The following is a 21,366-nucleotide window of genomic DNA, read 5'->3' as shown; positions in this document are numbered from 1 at the left end:
TCACCAAAAAACCTCACCTTGCTGAGGTTTCTCATTTGTATAACTAGTATAAATTAGTATTAACTACTTTAAAAATAAAGTAAAAATAATAATTATTATTATTATTGTTAAAATGCAGAAAGTTTTCTGTAAGGGGTATGGTTTGTGTAAGACAATAGAATATAGTTAATACAGTATTAAACCATTATGCCAATGGAATGTCCCCATTTAGATAGCTAAGTAAATGCATGTGTGTGTGTTTTCATCTTTGGGAATGTCAGCATGTGTTTGCAATTTGCACAGCTGCTACAAGAAGAATTCAGTTTTCTCAAAAAGGCATGAGAATTAGGCTTGGAAAACATGAGTACATGCAAAAGAGTTGTCGGCACACAAAAGGGTTTTAAATTACCAAAATGACAAAAAAGAACATAGTTATGTTCAGTGCATGCACATTTCACTTATTGCAAGGCATTTTGTTGTGTTGTAGGAGTATGAGAGTGACTGTGAGTGTAGTGAGAGTGATAAGAAAGCTGCTGGTCTCTCTGGAAGCTGAGCTGCAAACACTCGAGGCAAGATGATTATTGGAGGCATTATAAGGGGACTGAGCAAAACACTCCGCTGCAGCCTTGTCGCACTTGCATATGAACATGTTACAGTCATTATTACTGTCTGAAAGAGAAAAAGAGAGGTTGTATAAAGGAGTGTGTTTAATTTGATTAAATATGCACTTCAGCTTTTACTTGATAATATAAGACTACAATAAAACACAAGACCACATAAATACACTCAAAGAGAGTATGTAAAGACACTTATGTACACTTAAAATGTGATGTTTTACACTTTTATGTTGATGTGTTGAATAACACAGTATATACATATATAATACATATATTTTTGTAGTATATTTGTCTGTACTCTTTAGAAAAAAGCTCAGAATTATGTTATATAAAATTAACTTAATACAACAGTTTATTGTGTTCCATTGGTTGTATACTACATATGTCTATTTCAAACAGACTGCCAGTTTTGTATTATTTGCAGGGAATTTCATGAAATTTTTGTGCAGTTATAGCCAACGTGACCTTTACGTTTGATCCACTGAACCAACCAATTTGTTCAACGACACTGATTCAGTCAGGGATTCTGAGTGAGTCATTGATTCATTCACTCAAACGATTCGTTTGGCAACATTGATTCATTCAGAAAAGTAATGCCACTTTTTTTGTAAACGCACAAAAATTAGGCTTATTTAGCTGTGGCTTGTCTTGGAAAAAGTTCTGATAGCAGAGAAAAAAAATGACTGTTTGTAAGTTTGTCTGTTATATACTGATATTTGTTTTTTCTTTATGTTGACGTCCCCGCATTTTCACTCACCCAAACACGTGATCGTTTTGGTATTCTTATCACACTTGTAGTCATATGTGTTTGTGTAGGGACTGTCAAACACTGACGAGCAGGACTGAAGGGTCTCTACTTTGCCATAGCAGGCATCATGGGTAAAACAACACCTACCAGGTCATTAGAGAAAGAGCATTAATAATACACTATGACTCAGAATAAAAACTGTGTGTGATAAACACTAACACATTCTCACAAAATATAATATAATACACTAACCGGTCGAGCTGGTCAACAGGCGTCCCTGATCCACCTAAACCGCAATAGCAGCCATAGTCTGCAAAGTTCAGCAGCGGTGAACTGCCTGGTAATGTGCACTCAATCATGTCCTCAAACTGTAGCAAGTTTTTAATGCTGTTCAGATGAGCTGCAGAGAAGATATCACTGGTAAACTCAAGTGCTAAATGTGGGTTTGAATCAGTTTGAGTACTGAAACAAATCTACTGACGGGAACAATCTGCTAGCGTGATAGAATCTGTTGCATTATTTACACTACCATTCAAATGTTTGGGGTCTGTTAAGTTAAATTTTATTTTATTTTTCCAGAAATTATGCATTATATTTCTCAAATGTGTCAATTTGGTTTAAATCAGTTCACATGAAATTAGAAAAAGTTGTAATGAACCACTATGTCTTTGTTAAGAAGGCTATGGTTGAGAGTACTTACATGTTGGGAGAGTCATGGTAAGGATCAAGAGTGTGAGATGGACAGCCATACCACTGCAAGAAGCCAAAAATGTCATTGTATATATTATTGTAGCTATATTAATTTTACTGTTGTTTTTTCAAACATTAGGAAATAAGAGATTTCTCAGAGATTAGAAATTTGCAGCAGCTTTTTGCCTCCTGTCTGATGTCCTGGAGCTTAAGCGTGTTCAGAAAGGCCATGGAGATCAGTTTAGAGAATGTGCATATTGCTTTGGATAAAATAGTGTCATGTTTTAAACATTACATGAAAATGTCAATATACCAACCCAAACTCTTTTTTTACAAGCTGTCTTGCGCACCATTCTTCTAAGCTTCACATCCCTTACAACCTTTTACCTCTAATTATAGGCACAAATCTTCTTTTGCACAATGCATGTGCTGTTTCGTTTAATTCCTCACTAGTCTTCTGAATAAATAAAGGCATGTTGGAGAACTGAGGCTGGTTGGGTGTGACACGGCTTCACATGTCAACTAAAACACACCTTTCTCTTGATGCAGTAAAACACTGTGACATAATTCTCATGAGACAAACTGCCTAAGCTAAATGATTCAAAACACAGGTTAAGACCCCAGGATCAGGAATATTCAACCTGCATTAACACCGCTGCTCCATTTACTGTGTATTTGATCTATTTCTGAATTGTGTATGTCTGTTATGTAATCCAAATATAGCAACCTGATCCATATAGAGAGCAGGGTTGTAGAAATTCTAAAAGGGCATAAATTATTTTTCAATCACAGTTAACAACACTCTTTCCTCTAACTAAATTTCATTTATTATAAATGACCAAAATAATATGTGGGATAATTCTAGCTTATGATCTTACTGTACAGTGCATTAACAGCGCAGATGTACTTCTGACTATTATGTGACACCTTTGCATGCTACCATTTAATCATAATGTTCGTAATGGAAATCAGTATAATAAAGATAATATAAATCCAATATAACAATTACGGTTTCATTAGCTTACCTCCAATTTCCAAAAGCTTCCTCTCTGGGTAAATGATATGCAATAAATGCTGTAATTTTCCAATGCAGTAGTTCTACTATAGCGAGCTAAAGCACTATGTCAATCACTATGACTTAAAAATAAAACTGTCTCTTCTCAAATTGACAGCCTTCCTTTGGTAGACAAGACTTTTTTTTTTTTTTTTCTACATGTGAGCATCTTGTTGTCAACCAGTCTGTCGACTAGTTTGGTGCATTACATACTTAGCATTTTTCTTTAAAGCTGTCACATGTCTTTATGACAGAGAAAAAAGACTTTAACTGAACATCACATCTCAAAGTAAGACAGATTAATGCAATCCACTAATAAATTTATCATCTGATTTCGCCAAGTCTTTTCAGTAATGGGTGACATTTTCCTTTCTCTGCCCATATGCGTCAGTTTTGGTATAAAAACCGAGGTTACACTGAAACTGTTTATTTAAATGCATTCATAACATAAGTATTTAGCTTTTTATTTTTCCCCACTTTACAGTCCTCTTGGAATTTGTACCATAATTGAAAAAAAATCTGAGATCAAATAAGAATCTTCAGTGCCTTATGGATATTGTGTAATCACAGTTTTGTATTGTGCAACGATAAATCCTAACAGTCTTATTGAGAACTTATTATGGTTTTGTGAAACTTCTTAGTGTGAACTTTTTTTTAGGATGGATTCCAAATTACAAAACAATATCACAATAACTTTGATAAGCTTGTTTTCAAGGCTCATGCCAGACTGGTGAGGTACAGATAAATACCACAAATATTTAGTTCAGTTTAGCAGGACTTTCAGCACTAGCAACATCTCTGCAAAAAACACCTTCCAACCCAAAATGTGACAAAGAAAACCGTGCATTGAGAAAAACATTTACATAATGCATCGTATCCATCTAGACAGATATGTAGTGCTCATATTAAAGCAGCAGAACAGTTAAAAAGTAGAGCTTATCCAAGAAAATACACTATCAGTGTGTGATTGCTTAATGTAAACACAATACACAAACAATGTTTTAGTGTGCATTTAATTAACACAATGGTCCATTCATCAACAGGTATCGTTTTAATTGCAGATTTAAATCCAATGGAACACGACGGGAATGTTCACATTAAATGTCTTTAAGTAACATCCCATGAAACAAGATGATCTAAGAAAAGTTGAAGACAGACATCACAGATGTCCTTTGAATGCTCTAAGAGTATTTTGAAATACATTAACTGAAAAGCCACATACAGAACACGTCTGCAAGCTGATATTTTAACATTTGGCAAACGCATTACATTATTTGTGCAAACATTGTTGATATTGGTTTTTGGGTGGGACGCTGACATTCAGAAACACGCAAATATAAACTCACAGAGACACATGCGTTTGGTGACGTTTGATAGGTATGGTCCCTTTCTTCGATGATTAACATTTAGTGGTACAAGGCAAACACCAGAGAGAATAGTGTTGGTGGATTGAGATCATATAGGCTTGTACAGCAGTGTGGTCACATACTTCTTTTTGTAGCGGTGTGTTGCACTAAGAACCATCACGCCGTCCTGTGTGAGGAGAGCAAACAGATGCACATCAGTGACACTGACTCAAAATGCTGGTCAACTCTACCATATGCAAAATAAAATTATTAAAGGGATAGTTCCCCTGAAAATAACATCTCATTTACTTGATAACTCATTACTCACTCATTTCTACTAAAAGTAATGATACTTTTATGGTGCTTTTGTTATTTTTGGACAGCAACATCTACTTTTGTGTTGCATAGAAAAAAATTATAATAATAACGTCAGACAGATTTTGAGTGAACTATCACTGAGGATGTGGACATTATTTGAGAATTTCTGAAGTATGTGTGTAGTTTCCTGCCAGACCTTGATGGAAAGAGCGTACAGGTGGTTGAGCATCACATGGTTTGGTTCAGGCAGCAGGGTTGGGTCACACTGTTAAAAGCAGACATGGGAACAAGTTAGGGAAAGTCTCTGTGTTCTCAAATTGGCCACACTCAGCAATTTCCAACCATAGGCTCTTTATCTTTTCTTATCTCTTTAAGCCTAAAAAGGAACTGCTTTAACTGCAACACTGTATTTACAAAGAATTGAGCTCCTATCAAAGCACTTGCTCGGTTTCCATCAGATTTCATCTGTGTTAAAAAACCCTAATGAAGCGTTTAAGTAATGGAAATATTTTAATGTTCCATAAAGCTAGCTAGCTAAATAAATAACCAAAACAACAAAAATATACACCATTGTTAATTTTCTATTTCTTTTAAATAATATTACATTATTTATTTAATATTATGAATGCACTTTTTTAGATTACTTTTCTAAAATTGCTAAAATTGTAACATTTTTATTCAAGGCATAGTAATTTTGCCATATTGCTTTGCCATGCGATTTTGTGCTTAAGGAACCTACATTTAATTTAAAAAAGTTATATTGTGAAATATTATTGCAATATAAAATAATGTTTTTCTGTTATAATATAATTTACCTTTTTTCTGTGATGCAAAGCTGAATTTCCTTCAGCCATTACTCCAGTCTTCAGTGTCACATGATCCTTCGGAAATCATCCTAATATGCGGATTTATTATCAATATTGGAAACAGCAGTGCTGCTATATTTACATAGGATTGTTTGATAAAAAAAAGAGCAGTATTTATTTAAAACAATTATTTTGGATCAATATACACTACCTTATCTTTATTTTTATTGAAATAAATTAATATATTTATTCAGAAAGGATGTGTTAAATTAATAAAAACTGACTGTAAAAATGTATATTGTTTAAAAAAAAAATAATAATCTATATATATCTATATATATATATATATATATATATATAAAATGCTGTTCCTTTTAACTTTTCATTCATTAAAGAACCCTGAAAATTATCCCAGAAACATTAAGCAGCACAGCAGTTTCCAGCATTGATAATAAATCAGCATATTACAATGATTTCTGAAGACCATGTGACACTGAAGACTGGCGTAATGTCTGATGAAAATTCAGCTTTGCATTACAGGAATACATTTTATTTTAAAGAATATTAAAACAGAAAAAACTTATCTTAAATTGTAATAATTTCACAAAATAGCCGCCTTGGTGAGAATAAGAGACTTCTTAAATAAATAAAAAAACATAACAAAAACAGTGAGCAGCTGCTGTCATTGGCTGATCCAGTTTATGTTCAGGATGTAGCAGAGCAGCACTTACAGAGATTCCCGTGTCTTTGTTGAGGAGCACCTGCAGTAGATGTGGTGGCAGTATGGGAGGAGAGCGCAGTCTGTCTTCTGATTTTGTTGAGTAGGGATCTTGATGGTATGGTCCAGGTGGGGAACTGGATAAGTCTGACAGAAAAAAGCAGAAGATCAGAACCTGTAACATATTTCAGTAGCTTAACAGTGAATAGATTTATACTTACCTGACATGTCGGCACATTTCTCAGAATCTGTCTTCAGTGCATCAAAAACCTCAAAGTCTGTTTTCCTCACTTTAACTACATTATTCATCACACCTGACTTATTAGTCACAACAGGCTAGAAGAAAATAGATTTAATTAAAAAATGCAAGTACAGGTTTCAAAATATACTACTGAATGAGGATTATCAGATAAACAAATGCTATAAGAAACTCTTTCCCACCTCTTTGGGGTCTAATATCCACTGTCCGTCCACATAGAACTTATACTGATGCTCACCTTCTGGCAGGTCAATTATGGCCACAAAATTATTTTGACTGTTAAAAGGAGATCAAAACAGTAAGGAAAAGCAAGTGGAAGGTTCTTTCCACTTTTCTACTTGGAGAAAATGAAAAGGAGGCACATTCTGAAATTTGCCTTTTTACTTTCTTTCACTGACCCCTAGTGTTGAGCATGTAAAAGCACAGTTGTCTTAATTGCCCAGTTTTAGTGATTAAAACATGCCAAAACTACAATATCAGAGAGAAAGAGTGTCCTCGTGCTATATTAAAACAATTAAGTGTTTTCTGTTCACTTTTGAAATGTGTGAAGCTAGACAATTATGTACAATAACGAAGTGGAAGGAATATTCAGCTCAATCAACAGCATTTGTGGCACAAAGCTTGTTTGTGAGAGAGAATTTGAAAGTGAGAGAATTTAAAAAGAAATTTAATTTTATTTGAACTACTGTTCAAAGATTTTCTAAAATGGGTTTGAAAGACTATTATGCTCACTATTATGCTGCATGATTTAAAAAAAATATACAGTAAAAGATAATGTGTAAGATTTTGCAATATTGTGAACTTTTTTTTGTTTGAATATATGTTATTAATACAGCCATTACTCCTGCCTCAGTGTCACCTGATCTTTCAGAAATAACATGCTGTATGGCAGCTCAAGAAACATTTATTAAATATTATCATTGTTGAAAACTTTGAAAACAATTTTTTTAAAGACTTTATTGTCATGTTTGATTCATTTAATATTTATTTTTTAAAGCTTTGAACAGCAGTGTACATGAATTATTTTCTTTTCTCATCATTTTACGGTTTGTGGTTGTATGCATTACAATGTCTCATTGAAATTCATATCAGTGCAAATTGACCTTGTACCACAAAAGCTGTCAGTTGAGCTTAACATGTATTACATATGGATTACTCCTTCAAATGCATCTTACTCTTTGAATTTAGCTTCTCATTTTCCCCTGCTGTCCTTCAAGTCTATCTGAACAGACCCACTATCAAGGACCAGCTGACTAACAGCTCCTTGTAGAGCGTTTAGCGTTATAATTTTTAAAATGATGCGAATACCTCCTGCTGTGTTTCCTGTGCTAACATAGTCTACCATGTCATTGTAATGATCTAATGATCTGTCAGCACTCACCTTTTAGTCAAGGGGATTTTGCTGGACCAGTTGTTGAAGGAGCCAGACAAGTAGATATCTTTCCCTGGACCGTTCCAGCGGAACACAGTGGGCCTTTCCTCTGGCACGGATTTAGCATCTGATTCCTGATCATGTTGCCAGGCTAGAAACTCCTAGTAAGACAGAGATAAAGATGGATGAGGTGTGTACAGCTAATAGAAGCAGAGCAGTCAAATATTGCTGCAATAAATGAGTTAAGGAACATGTTTTCAAGGTTAATGTTTCACTGTAACCACACCACCTTGGCATCATCTGTTTGGAAGATGTCTCCGTCCTCCGTACTGTCCATAAGGATTTTGGGTCGAGCGCCATCTTTGCCACCACGATTCTCTCGCCTCTGCGTCTTCTCCGCTGCGCTTCTCTCACTGCTGGTGTTGCCCATGCTGCTCCTTATTTACATGCATTTTAATGAGACTTCCAGTTTTGAACAAGAGCTTCCTTCACAATTCATCTCACTCAAAAGTATATTCACCAGTGGTCTTAAAGGTTAATAATAAAAAAAAAATAGTCAACCTAAAAATTTAAATTATATTATAATTTACTCACCCTTAAGTTGCTCCAAAAATTAGCTTCTTTCTTAAGTTAAATACAAAAAAAAAATGTTAACATTTTACAAAATAGCTGACGGTAGCCATCGACTAACATAGTATTGAAAAAATAATACTATTAAAGTCGATGGTTATTGTCAATTGTTTGGTGACCAATGTACCAAAATATCTTCTTTTGTGATCAGTAGAAGAAAGAAACTTTGAAAAAAGTTTGAAAGAATTTGAGGGTGAGCAAATGATGACAAACAGGTGAATTATCCCTTTAATATTTAATGTTTGGTAATAATGTTCTTTTCTTAAACGTTTTTCATACAATAATTTCTAAAGTAAGGGAGCTGGCAACGTTTAAGTAACTATAAAAGTAGTATTAATAATTATTGATTTCAAAATAGACTGTAGCGAGTCTCGACCTAAGCGTTCATCTGGTAACCATAACAACCAAACGGATGCTCGCGATTAGTATGGGATGGTAAGTCGACAACAAGAAAAATGTAATTATTTTCAAAAAATTTCAAGTTTTTTTAAGTTTAACTTATCACATACGACAAATATGGCAAAACCCTTATATTTAACTTTTTCTGATAATCGTAGTTTAGCCAAAATGTGCTAGAGGCGCAAAAGAAGAACAGTTTGATTTGCACTAGACGAACTGACTTGCCGACTGCAGCCGAAAACTAACGTTACCTTTATATTTACAATAAGGAACTTAATTTGACAGATGTATAATTCCTTAAAACGTTGTTAAAATACGCACACGGTTCACTTACAATGCAATACGTTCGATTAGTGAAGTAACCTAACCTTTGAGCGCTGTTTATATTGTTTTGGAAATCACCTAAACGTATTTCAAACCTACACGGCGTTTTTGTGCGGTTTCAGCAGTCTGGAGTTACGCGGCCGATTCAACAGTTGAATAGCCTAACCTAGAAATACCAAGGAAGTAAAAACAGGGATGTTGTTTTCTTTGGTCGTTCTGTGACATTCGTTTTTTCTTTGTTCCTGTTCTTGCGTGTAAGTCTCGCCTACAGAAACGAGCTCAGTGTATCTTCGTTTCATCTCGGACTGTGGTGATTTCCCTCGTGAATAAATCTCTTACCTCTGAAAACTTTATTTGCCTGTAGTTCGCGACTATGATACTTTTCATAACGCCATTTTCACATTGCCTCACAAAAAGGTTAAATGTTAAGCACACCTCTTCCGCCTGCTGCTGCTGCTGCTGCTGCTCGGGACAGGGGGAATAACCGGCGAGCTCTGCGTGAGTTAAACCGGTGGAAGACGTAACACATTTGCTACTTTTGTAGCACGGTCTTTTTTGCTCTGTCTCAATCTTATACATATATTATTCACATATTTGTTTGTACAAATTAAAGCAGTGTAATCTGCTTGTTATTAATAAACTGTGTAAAACAATCCGTTTGACTACGGGTTGTGAGGTTATTATAGTAATTAAATATAGGCCACTTACCATCATATTTATTCAGTTCTAAGTATTATATAATGTGCTTTAGCCTATTTAAAATAATAAAAGAAGTGTTTGTTTTCAAACAGCACTTTGTTAATGTTTTAATATTATATATTATATACTTGTTTGCTACAAATGAATGCAGTGTACTGCTACTTATTCATAAACTGCATGAAAAGTGCAGTTTTGACTACATACCTAGCGGTTATTACACTAACAGAAATTTTTTTTTATGTTATGTATGAGTTTATTATAGTAATCAAACATAGGCCAATTACTATCATGTTTATTCCATTTTGTTTTTATTTTTTTTAAGTAATAGTAATTTTATATTTAATAGTTATTTCATTAAAATGTATTTTTTTTTATTTAGGGGCTATGCCATTGGGTGTGTCCTGTGATGGAGTGAGCCAGCTGTTTTTGAGTGTCCACACAGGTGTTCATCAGAAGCTTGCTGTTCAGTTTTACAGTGTCATGACATGACTGACAATGAGGTACTGGGATAAGTGAAACTGCAACCGGCGAAGCACACTTCAATAAACACAGACAGTAGTGAGACGGCCACCAGTACATCTTGGGAAAACATTAGTTAGTAAATCAAGTGAGATCGATGGTAATGACGCACTGGTTACTATTACTATAATCACCCCGTACATTTAAGTAGCTGAAAACTTGTCAATGAAACACCTGAAGTAAATATTACCACTGGTATACCATAGCTTGTTTGCTGCGATTGCCAAGACTCAAGGCAGATTTAGCTGGCTATAATATTACATATCAAAATACAGGATACCTCAAACGCTGCTGAGTGCATTGGGTGTAAAGGTGGAGATGGAGTCTCTAGTGCTGCTTTAATCCATTATGTAACTGTTACAGACACTTGTGCATTTAGTCTATTGAGTCGTTTCATATATTGCACGTTTATTCATATTCATAAAAAATGATTATACTTTTATTTTTACATTCATCCAAAAACATCCACTGGTTTGTGTTTTGTAAAAGCATCAGCTATTTGGGTTCAAGCATCCTTTTAGTATGCTTCAGGACAAATACAATGTACACCTCTAAACTATACATTTGCAATATTTGATGTGTCATCATACTCAGCAAATACAGCCGTTCAAATGCAGTTGTACTGCCTGCGGAAATAAACAACATCATTCTGAGATGCTATAAATATTAAATGACTTTAAGTGTAAGATTTCTTCTAGTTCGGATTCTCGGCCATGCTTTGAGCAAATCAGACCCACTTATACATTCCATTTGAAAATATTGATTACTTATAAACCCAGGATGGTTCAAGCTCATGGTGCCACCACATTGAAACCACGTCTTGGGTGTTCTCCTGCATTGACTGGAACTGATCACCACCAATGTTTTGTTTAGTCTTCCTGTCGAACTGGTTTCTCCATGATCAGATTGCATCCTGTTTAGTTGATATAAAAAAAGAAAAGAAAAATATCTTACTAAATGAGAACACAATGAATAAATCATGTTACTTAGCAGGATATGCAAGTAAGACTATTATGTACATCAGACAATTTAAAGGAATAGTTCACAGAAAAATGAATGCTCAAGTTAGTAATCCTCATGTTGTTCCAAACACAAAGGAGACAATCTGCTGAATAAATAGAATTAAGATTTTTCAAGTCTCAAAAAAGTTTAAATAGCTCCCTAAAAGTGGCTACATTTCTTGTAGTTATCTGAAGCCACATAAAGGCTTTGAGTGATGAACTGACTGAAATTTAAGTTCACTGACAATCTTTTCCTTCAGCTTAATTTTAACCACCGCAATCGGACCATCAAGTCAGTGAGTGTGACTTAAAAAAAAAGAAAAGATCAGTCCAATTTGTTATCAAACAATTTCACTGATATTGAGTAGAATCTATTGATTCATATAAAATATCCAACGTAAAGGAAAACTTTAATAAAATTAAGCATTGCTGCTTCTTTGATGATTTCTCCAAGACTTTCAGTCTAATGAGTTAAATTTTAGTCTGTTTCTCATATAATGCTATCATATAATTTCAGAACACTTGAAATATAGCACATGAGTCATAATAACTAATTTAAGAATACTTTTATGGTGATTTTTGTATTTTTGGTCAGTCCTTCACTTTCATTATACTGAAAACAGTGGTTAGGATCTTCTCCAAAAGTTCATGTGGGTTTGGCAAGACTGAGACATGAGTGAATAATGACTGAATTTTCATTTTTATGTGAACTATTCTTTAAACGAACCACATTCATAATATATTCAAGACAGCAAATGAGTACCGTGGTGAAGTGTACAACTGAGAAGATCATTATGATCACAAGGCCAATGACTAAGGAAGCAATTCCCATGTGAAGAGCCTTTCTCCCCAACCGCTGAGCTCCTTCATAGTCTTCTGCATCATAAACGCTTTGTGACTGAATGAGAGAGAAATCCTAACCGTGACTAGACACAATTTCACAAAATAATAATTTGAGGATGAAAAAACTCAAAGACATTCATTTAAATGAAGCAATACAGAACTTATGCTTATTGTAAAAATACATTTGTAGCTTATTTGGATAGCAGAATCAGTGACAGGTCTCATTAGGTGGCCCATAAAGCAAACAGCAATGAGGGGCATACTGAAGATGCCATCCTCATTCCATCTCTCTTAATAAGATCAGACAGCAAACTGAGACTTGGACATACACAGCCCAGTTGCACTAAATCACATTTACTGGGATGACAAAGATCATCTGATTTCACTAAGCTGATTTGCATATTAAAACTATTTATTAGTGCTAAACATAACTACATGTTAGATGCATGCCTAAAACATGAAAAAAGAATATTTAAATATACAAAGTTTTATTATTTTATGCATTTTAAGTAAATGTGGAAGTAAATCTTGTTTTAAGGATATTAAATTTTTTTTAATACTACTGATTACAAAACAAAACAAAAATCATGAATGAGCATGACGTTTAGTGAGAATTATTTTTTTAAATGATCAAATCACTGCTCTTGTGAAGATAAACATTATGTGTTAACCAATTTTGACAATGCATAAACCCCCCCAGTGTGTGTGTCAGAGTGCATTAAGCTGGGTTGCGTGATTTGTGATGCTCTTCTAGTTTCTCACAGACAGTGTGGTGGTGTCTGCAGCTGTTGTAGTCGGTGAGCCCTAAAGTTTTAATGTGTAACAGCGGTAGAGTCAACTTGAAACTGGAGGTATTGCTCTCCACAGCAAGCCCCTGCACTTTAACCCATTCAGAGCCCACCACCTCTAGTCTGGTGGTGGCATTTGAAAGCACAGATTGCTGAATGCAGGGGAAAGGTATGACAGGAATGGGCAACTATGATGCGGATAAATAACATTTATGCCATAAATCACTGTACCTTACAAAAATATACAAATGAATGTACATTTGTTCACATACATGATACATTTCTACCTATTTAGTCTTGATAGACCCCCCCCCCCAATTAATTATACATCACTGATGTACTATTCTCTATTCCTATGATAAAGTGCTTAAATCTGTGATGCAGAAATACTTACTTATAAATATTAAGGTTAGAATGATAATAAAAAAGTATTCTTAAATGTTTTTTTTATTTATCATTTAGAATTATTTAAATACAATTATTTAAGTGTATAATATATTCAAATTATAATATTAATAATATTAGTGACTTCAATAATACACAGGCCTCAGATATTTGCCTTGTGACACCCGTGTCTGATTTAAGCGTGCTTTACAGCCTCAACATTTACAATTAATACATGATGTATATAATATATAGTATTCATGTTTTGATGGGGTCATGGTCTTAATATACTATAAGACAAAAAAGAATAAGAAACAATGCTTTTTAATATATATTCATATATATTCATAGCAAAACGTACTTTCTTTTTAATTGACATTAAAAAGAAAGTGAATAATGTTAGTGGCCAGAGTGTAAAACTGTATCTCTCATTCTGAGGTCAAGGTGTGAAAAGTCAGGTAGAAAACCACTGAAAAAACTTTCCTGTTCATCTACAGTATAGAGACCAGCAGCCTGAGAAAGTTCATCATCACAGTATCCACCTTTCACATCTGCAGGCTGCCGTGTGAATGCTCGAGCAGGGGAAAGGGTGTGTGTGAGAGTGTATGCAGTCTTGCTTGCAAGCGTGGGAGTGCTACAAAAGTGAACTTCACAGATACTTCAGGCATCTGTATTTTTAACACTTATATGTCTATCTGGACCATAAAAACATTAGGTTCAGTCAGATTTCAAAGCCGCATGTATAACACTCAGAAAAGTGCAAAACTATAAACACACAAAATCAACTCTGCAGAAAAACACCAGAAAAGACAAACTGCACATTATGATATATATCTTCAATTAAGAATGTGATTTAAAGGGATAGTTCACCCTAAATGAAAAATCTGTCATTGATTACTCTTATGTCATTGCAATCCTGTACCATGTGACTTTCCTTCTTCTGTGAAACACAAAAGAAGATATTTTGAAGAATGTTAGCAACTAAGCAGCTTTTGTCATCTTTACTTCAATTCCTTTTTATTGTTTCACAAGTTATGACAGCATTTTCATTTTTGGGTGAACTGCAGCGTACAAACATGCAACTGTCCTGGTAGATACACAGATAATATCTATATACATATACATAACAAGTATTTTCTACTCACCATTAGAGAAAAAACCAGCGCGATAATGTTAATAGGCCATGCCGGACAAAAGCAAGTAAAAATAGTCAAAAAAATATAATTTTTTAGTGGTGGTGGCTCCTGCGGCTCGGCACACCTTCCAAAACTGTGGACCGAACTCCCATCGATAGAGCAGTTGGTCTTTTCGTCCGACTGTTGAAGACCAGCACTCATGATGCAGGAGTAACAAGCAGAGAGAGTTAGGACGGTTCAGTAGATGGTGAGAACATTTACAAGAGCCGTGCGAAGAAGATCAGGAAACTGAATGGAAGACCGGAGGAGAAACAAGAAGGCAAGAGCTCATGAAGACACTCATGGGGATGTCAGATGATCGGGTAAGTGTGAAAGGCAATGGATGAGACGTTGAGTGAGTCAGAGATGGCTTATGACCTAATTACCAACCGGGCTGAACACTATCCTTCTTCAGAGAGGGAGAGAGAGAGAATGTGTGCAGGACGCTGAAGCAATGTAAGATGTAAGAGGAGAGGCAAGTGGAGAAAAAAAAGACTGTCTACTTGCCCATATTGCCATTATCTGTCAAATGGAGAAGGGAGTGTTAAAGTTACAACTGATACAGCCATATGGATAATGGCCCTGAAATCACATTACAAGGCTGCCAAGAAATACACACTGGCAATTTTCCCACGGTTTTTGCATAGAACTTAAGCGAGGAGGGCGCAAACAGCGCAGCATAGTGTATAAAAGCTACTGTTACAACTGGTACAACTCCAGAAGAGTTGGGACGTTTTGTGAAATGCCATACAATCAATAATTATCTTTAACTTTTATTTAATCGACTAAAGTACCAAGAAAAAAAAATCTAATGTTTTCACTGGCCAACTTAATTTTATTTTGTAAATATAAACAAATTTGGATTTTGATGTCTGCAAAGCTTTCCAAAAAAGTTGGGACAGAGGCATGTTCAACACTGTGTCACATCAACTTTCCTTTTAATTTCAACGTTTAATTGTTTGGGAATTGAGGAAACTTGTTGTTAAAGTTTTGAAAGAAAATATTTTGTCCAATCTCACATGATACAAGACTTCAGATGCTCAGCAGTGTCTGATTGTCATTTTCTCATTCTCCTTTTCATGACTGGCTAAACATTTTCAATAGGAGACAGATCTGGACTGATCTGGCACATTCACTCTGTGTCTATGAAACCACGCTGTTGTAGCACATGCAGAATGAGACATGGCATTGTCTTGATCTAATAAACATGGACTTTCCATGAAAGATGTCATCTTGATGGCAGTAAATGTTTCTGTACAATTTCAGTATATGCCTCCATATCAATGCTACCTTTGCACATTTTCCAGTGACCCATGCCATTTGCCCTGCTGCACCCCCATACCATGACAGATGTTTGTTTTTGGATCTGACACTGATGGAATTCTTGAAGGTCCCTCTGGTCTTCGAGACTGAGAACTCAACATCCATTTTTCACAGAAACAAATCGAAATCACAATATGACCACACCCACATTCCCACTGTCTTTCTAAAATTAGCTTATATGAGAAGAGCTCCGGCCAAGAGAACCCTGCGGCATCACTGCATAAAAAACTGTGGACTCACTTTCTAGAATAGACTAGAGCAATTATTAAATATCTTTCTTGTTCCCCCTTTTTTGTTACATATACATGGCTAATATTTCTATAGGCTGATGAAATAATACCGGCATTTAAAAAAAAAAAAAATTCATTAGGCTAATTTTGGTGCCCCCTCAGCACTTTTTGCCCTACGCACAGTGCGTGATGCACGTGGTGGGAGCGGCAACGCTGTATGTGACAGCAGTTTACCAAAGTACTCCAGAGCTCATGTGGCTATATTTGACACTCTAACATGATGGTTTCTCATTTTCAACTGAGGTTTCCTGTCTTGATCTCTGGGCCATCCTTAGCGGGGGTGTCATTGGTGCAGTTGCACCAGGCACCACGCTTGAGTGGACTCCAAGGAGAACGCTAACGGACAAAAGGGGGCACCCCTCCCTACCTCGCACCAGGCCCTGCGTCAGTTAAGGAAGGCCCTGCTTGCCCTACAGACTGAGATTTCTTTGGATTTCTTTGGATCTCCTCGGAATGGGGGGGCGGGGGGGATTGCGTTGGGTCTGGCTGACGTGATTTGTTGTGGAGTAAAGGACATCGGGAGCACCTGATCTTTTCCCAGTGAGCCGTTTGCGAAATACCACCATGCCCCTGCATATTAGTATCTTCACTATTTCAGTCCAAAAGATATGAGCGTCTTTGTACTTGTTTACACTAGAGTTGCGGATATCTTTTAATCGCTGTAGCGCATGGTAAGCAAACACTAAAACCAAGTGATGAAATGGCACTAAGTTACCTGATTAAACTGCACAGCACTGACACTGACTGTAGCTCGACACTTTCGCTGCTCTATTGAAGTGATAATAAGCAGCACTTGCCCATTTGAATTCAACACATAAAACTTATATTTGAACAGTAAAGTCTCTGTGGTGAAGTTAGCGAAAACTGTGTGGTAAACTGTGAGGTAAACTGTATAAAAAAACTGTTAATAAGCAATTTAATCCACAGCACCACATCTAGACTTTTTAACATGCATTTACTGACATTGTAGAAATATGGTTTATGATATTGATTATTAATGAAAATTGTTATAGGATAGGCCTACTTGTAGCCTAATAAATATAGGTTAAAATAAGGTTGTCGTGATTTTAATAAGTAAGACATGTTCTGATGACCTGGATCAACATTTTTGTCCAAAAATGTAGACTTAACACAATCCCTACCCCTAAACCTAACCCCATCCATAATTTTTCCCTAAAATCAGTGGGAAATGATAGCTGATTAAAAAGGGTGTAGAAGCACCTCACCCTGATAGTGAGCCTAAAACAGATATTTCCTGAAAAGTTATATCTAATTTCTGATTGGTTGATCGGAATGTTGTTCCAGGATTAACAAGGATGTTGATCCAGGAACATGTTGTACTTGGTGTAATCATGCTCACCTATAGTTAACTCTGTATTCAAGAATTAGCTATTCAATAATTGCGGAAAAATATGAATTCAATAATTAAGACCCTTTATTAATGCTAATATTCAAACATATAATTTGTTTTCGTCCATTATTTATTAATAATTACTTTATTCCAATTGCCCTTACCCCAGCAAAACATTTATGGGAGACTGTGTGGGCCAGATGTTTTTGCACCAGTCCAGCCCTGCTGATTCTCCTCTCCTAGTGCCAGAAAGAAGTCTAATAATAAAAAAATATTTAAACTAAACTCCAGAACTTCATATATCTAGTGTTAATGCATGTATTATTTTAATGTGTTGTAGCCTGAAATATTAAGTGTGCATACACACTGTATCTCTGTGTTGATAAAAAAAATTAAAATAAATGAAACATTTATTTATTTATTTATCATGAAATGTGGCTCAAAATGATAAGCCATGATCCAGCTTTGCTTGCAAAGACTGAGACGCTCCTTTTATACCCAAACATGATACCTTCATCTATTACCAGTTCACCTGCTTACAGTGAACTGTTTTAAATCAGTTAAACTTGGATATTCTATTACATTTTCACTTTTATTTTGCCTCTGTTTCAACATTTCTGGAGTGTGTTGAAGCCATCAAAACAAATATAAATATAAAAATTTGTTTATATTTACAAAATAAATTTAAGTTGATCAGTGCAAACTTTGGAAAGCATTTCTTTGTACTTTTGTCAGCTGAATAAAATATTTTATTGCATTTTACAAAATGTCCCAACTTTTCTGGAATTGGGATTGTATATAATAGTGCACTGGATGATATAGTATGGAAAAATCTTAGGTAACACCTTATTTTATGTTCTTATTACACGTCTTATGTATATACTATAGTAAATTATGCATGATTTCATGTAACCATAATTAATAGTATTAAGGTCATATTGTTAATGAATATTTGAAGACTGTAACAAGGACACCTTTAAGTAAAGGGGAATCACATGTTCTGTGTACAGTGTGTGCATATTTTATTAAAAAAAAAAGGTTTTAAATATGTTTCAGAATTTAATTCTTTCATTACTTTATTAATAAATGTTTTGTTCATTATGATATGATGAAAGATGTTTTATGTTTTGGCTTTATGCACCACAAAAAAAAATCTCAAAATACATTTTAATACAGAAACTAAAAGCTTACTTATCATAGAAAGAATGCATTATTGTATGAATGACATTTCAGTCTATCTTTGAAAAATGAATACATTTGCTAAATGAATAATGTACATTTGACAAAATAAGTCACAAGACTCGTTGACTGAGCTGAACTGGCTTGTCTGTGGGTGTCACCGTAGCGTGTGAGTTCATGCAGATAAGGTGATGCTTTGTTTCAAACGGCAGGATACACCACACAGGAAAAATGAAAAACAGCTGCCTCTGCTAACGTGAGAAACCCGCTGGCTCGGCAGGTTAAATAAAATGACAAGCTCAAGTCTCTCTGCTCTCTTCGTAACCATCTGGTTCACAGGTAATATCGTCCTTTCTCTCTTCAAAAGCACAATTTAATATAAAGATGCTCTTAGATTTATAACAATTAATTGAATTAATTACTTTACTTTTTACTATTTTCACAGGTCTTGTCTCTGGAGATGCATCTTGGAACATATCTGTGTGGCAAACACCTGAGATGACAACAAAGGAAGGCAAAAGTGTCAGCATCAGCTGTCATATTAAAGCTGATTCACACGTGAAAAGAATCATGGTTAAGTGGATGCAAGATAATCAAACTGTAGTCAAGAGTGAAACGATTAATTCTGTCGATCTACCTTCTGTAAATGGATCTGTGTTTATCAACGCAATGCTGCACCTGCAGTCAGTACGTCTAAATTATAGTGGCATGTATTACTGTACAGCACTTATGGATTTACCTCAACTTGGAACTGTTGAATATGGAAAGGGAACACATGTATATGTGGGTGAGCTTTATTTTTTACACGTTTCATAAGTTTGATTCTATTCTGTGAATACAATACACTTTTGACATGCGTCAATGCACTTAACTCTTGCTTAAAAAGTCTAATGAACAATCCAAATTATAAACATTTATACTTCTTACTCTTATAATTTGTAGTGCCTAATACACCTGTTACACCAAAGCCCTACATTATGGACACAGTGACGTGGTCAGTGCTTTTAGGCTTGGGTTTTGTTTTGCCGATCATCTGCATTGCCTGTGTTATTCACAAACATTCTAAAGGTAAGAAAAATTGTGAAATTTCTTTTAAACTTGAATGCTTGTAGATTTATCACAATGTACTTGAGATTTGAAGGTCACCATCAATTTGAAAATAAACTAAATTCAATTGACTGTAAATGTTAACAAGCTGTATTTTTTAGGGCACAAGCGAATAGGAACTAGAGCAAAAGAAGCCCTGGTGAGTGAAGTTTGTTAATTTATTAAAAAACATTTTTTTGTGAATATTCTTGATGTCAGAAAAACATGATTTCTCTCAGGTTAATGCTACCCGTGGATCACAGTGCCCAGACACTTGTGAAACAACTGTTGTTTATGCAGCAATAAACATTCCTCGAGACAGTGTGAAATCAAGAAATGAGGTAAATAGAGCCAATCAAGAGCTCTGTAGTATTTAGATCATGCTTAGTTAATAGTTGTTAACAATTTAGAAAGCAAATGTACAGTTTTGTTGTATTTTGCACTTGCACTTTATATGTAAGCTGAAATTATGTGATGTTATGTCTTGATTATCAGAACTGTCCAGCTCCGACACTCACTTCAGTGACCTGCACCGAGGAATCAGTGACATACTCTGAGGTCCACATAAAGAAAGGACTAAAGGATAAAGGTTAAGCATCATTTGCCTAAATTTTATTCACACTATAATCTCTTTTGCCTTGCATATGAGGCAGGGTGCATGTCATTGACAGTCTTAGTCGCACTTCAAGCTTCTGGTTCTTTTCGGCCCAAGTTTGTGAGGGTATTTCTGTAAATATTTTTAGATAGTTTCCAATTTTCTGTTTCTCTTCATGTAATACTCATGAAGACTGGATTGTTAAATGTAGTCGGCTCACATTTGAATCGATATTAAGCTGTATTGTGCTCACAATGCATGTATATTTAAAATAAACATTATAAAAACATTCATTCCTCTGAGAAAAAAGATTGAAAGATTTTTTCTTGTGTCTTCGGAGTGATTAAGGTTAGTGATGCTGAAACATATTTTTATTGCATTGTTTAACAGGTGACAGTCAAACTGATATGCAACCTCATGGAATTGCAAAATGATGTTTTGCGAGTTTATTTGCCAGTGCTTTTATTTTTAAGACTGTAAGTGTACTGAATAGATTCTGTTGCAGTATGGAATGACTTTATATAGGAATTATTTTAAAATTATATTTAAAAAAAGAGATAATATAATGTGTAGGCTACGGCCCAATGCAAAGTTTTATCCTAACATTTTGTTTTTCATATCACACACAGAAAAAATATTTAACTGCAAATATTAACATCTAAATTAACTTTTTTTTATTCAAGCCAAAAATATGATTTAACATCACTGAATCAACCGACAATTAATTTATACCAGCAAAACTATATTTTATGAGTTAAAAATAGCTGTTTAAGGTAACATTTGCAGGTTAGTGTTGATAGCATGTTTTGTAGTAATAAGCGTTATACAATAAAATTACAAGAAATCAACTGTTTAATGAACAGAACCGAGATG

The 21,366-nt window shown here is 34.9% G+C and overlaps 3 protein-coding genes across 5 annotated transcripts; 1 reads left to right on the top strand and 2 right to left on the bottom strand.

Annotated features, from left to right (window-relative positions):
• Positions 1–120: 120 nt before the first annotated feature.
• Positions 121–3,410, bottom strand: LOC113107479 (phospholipase A2, minor isoenzyme-like). Its single transcript, XM_026270031.1, has 5 exons — positions 3,060–3,410; positions 2,045–2,097; positions 1,597–1,744; positions 1,354–1,487; positions 121–648 (listed from the first exon to the last, which is right to left on the bottom strand). Exons 2-5 carry the CDS (start codon positions 2,091–2,093, stop codon positions 434–436), a joined length of 546 nt encoding a protein of 181 aa, XP_026125816.1. The 5' UTR covers positions 2,094–2,097; positions 3,060–3,410; the 3' UTR covers positions 121–433.
• A 673-nt stretch (positions 3,411–4,083) lies between these two features.
• LOC113107476 (5'-AMP-activated protein kinase subunit beta-1) lies at positions 4,084–9,763 on the bottom strand. 3 transcript variants are annotated; one of them, XM_026270025.1, is made up of 9 exons: positions 9,600–9,720; positions 8,502–8,531; positions 8,197–8,344; positions 7,917–8,068; positions 6,718–6,811; positions 6,498–6,612; positions 6,290–6,423; positions 4,949–5,017; positions 4,084–4,621 (listed from the first exon to the last, which is right to left on the bottom strand). In XM_026270025.1, the coding sequence occupies exons 3-9, from the start codon at positions 8,335–8,337 to the stop codon at positions 4,544–4,546; spliced, it is 783 nt and encodes a 260-aa protein (XP_026125810.1). In that variant the 5' UTR covers positions 8,338–8,344; positions 8,502–8,531; positions 9,600–9,720; the 3' UTR covers positions 4,084–4,543. The 3 variants fall into 3 exon arrangements, with proteins under 3 accessions (XP_026125810.1, XP_026125811.1, XP_026125809.1); XM_026270026.1 differs by lacking the exon at positions 8,502–8,531 and having other exon boundaries at positions 9,696–9,763; XM_026270024.1 differs by lacking the exon at positions 8,502–8,531 and having other exon boundaries at positions 9,600–9,727.
• Positions 8,568–20,793, top strand: LOC113107477 (uncharacterized). Its single transcript, XM_026270027.1, has 8 exons — positions 8,568–8,972; positions 10,339–10,578; positions 19,025–19,151; positions 19,258–19,599; positions 19,755–19,880; positions 20,021–20,058; positions 20,138–20,239; positions 20,394–20,793. The coding sequence occupies exons 3-8, from the start codon at positions 19,103–19,105 to the stop codon at positions 20,490–20,492; spliced, it is 756 nt and encodes a 251-aa protein (XP_026125812.1). The 5' UTR covers positions 8,568–8,972; positions 10,339–10,578; positions 19,025–19,102; the 3' UTR covers positions 20,493–20,793.
• Positions 20,794–21,366: the final 573 nt, after the last annotated feature.

The sequence above is a fragment of the Carassius auratus genome, chromosome 8 (assembly GCF_003368295.1).
Source record: "Carassius auratus strain Wakin chromosome 8, ASM336829v1, whole genome shotgun sequence".
Classification (NCBI taxonomy): Eukaryota; Metazoa; Chordata; class Actinopteri; order Cypriniformes; family Cyprinidae; genus Carassius; species Carassius auratus.
The sequence above is the reverse complement of the archived record's forward strand: the minus strand, read 5'-3'. Positions and strand labels throughout refer to the sequence as shown.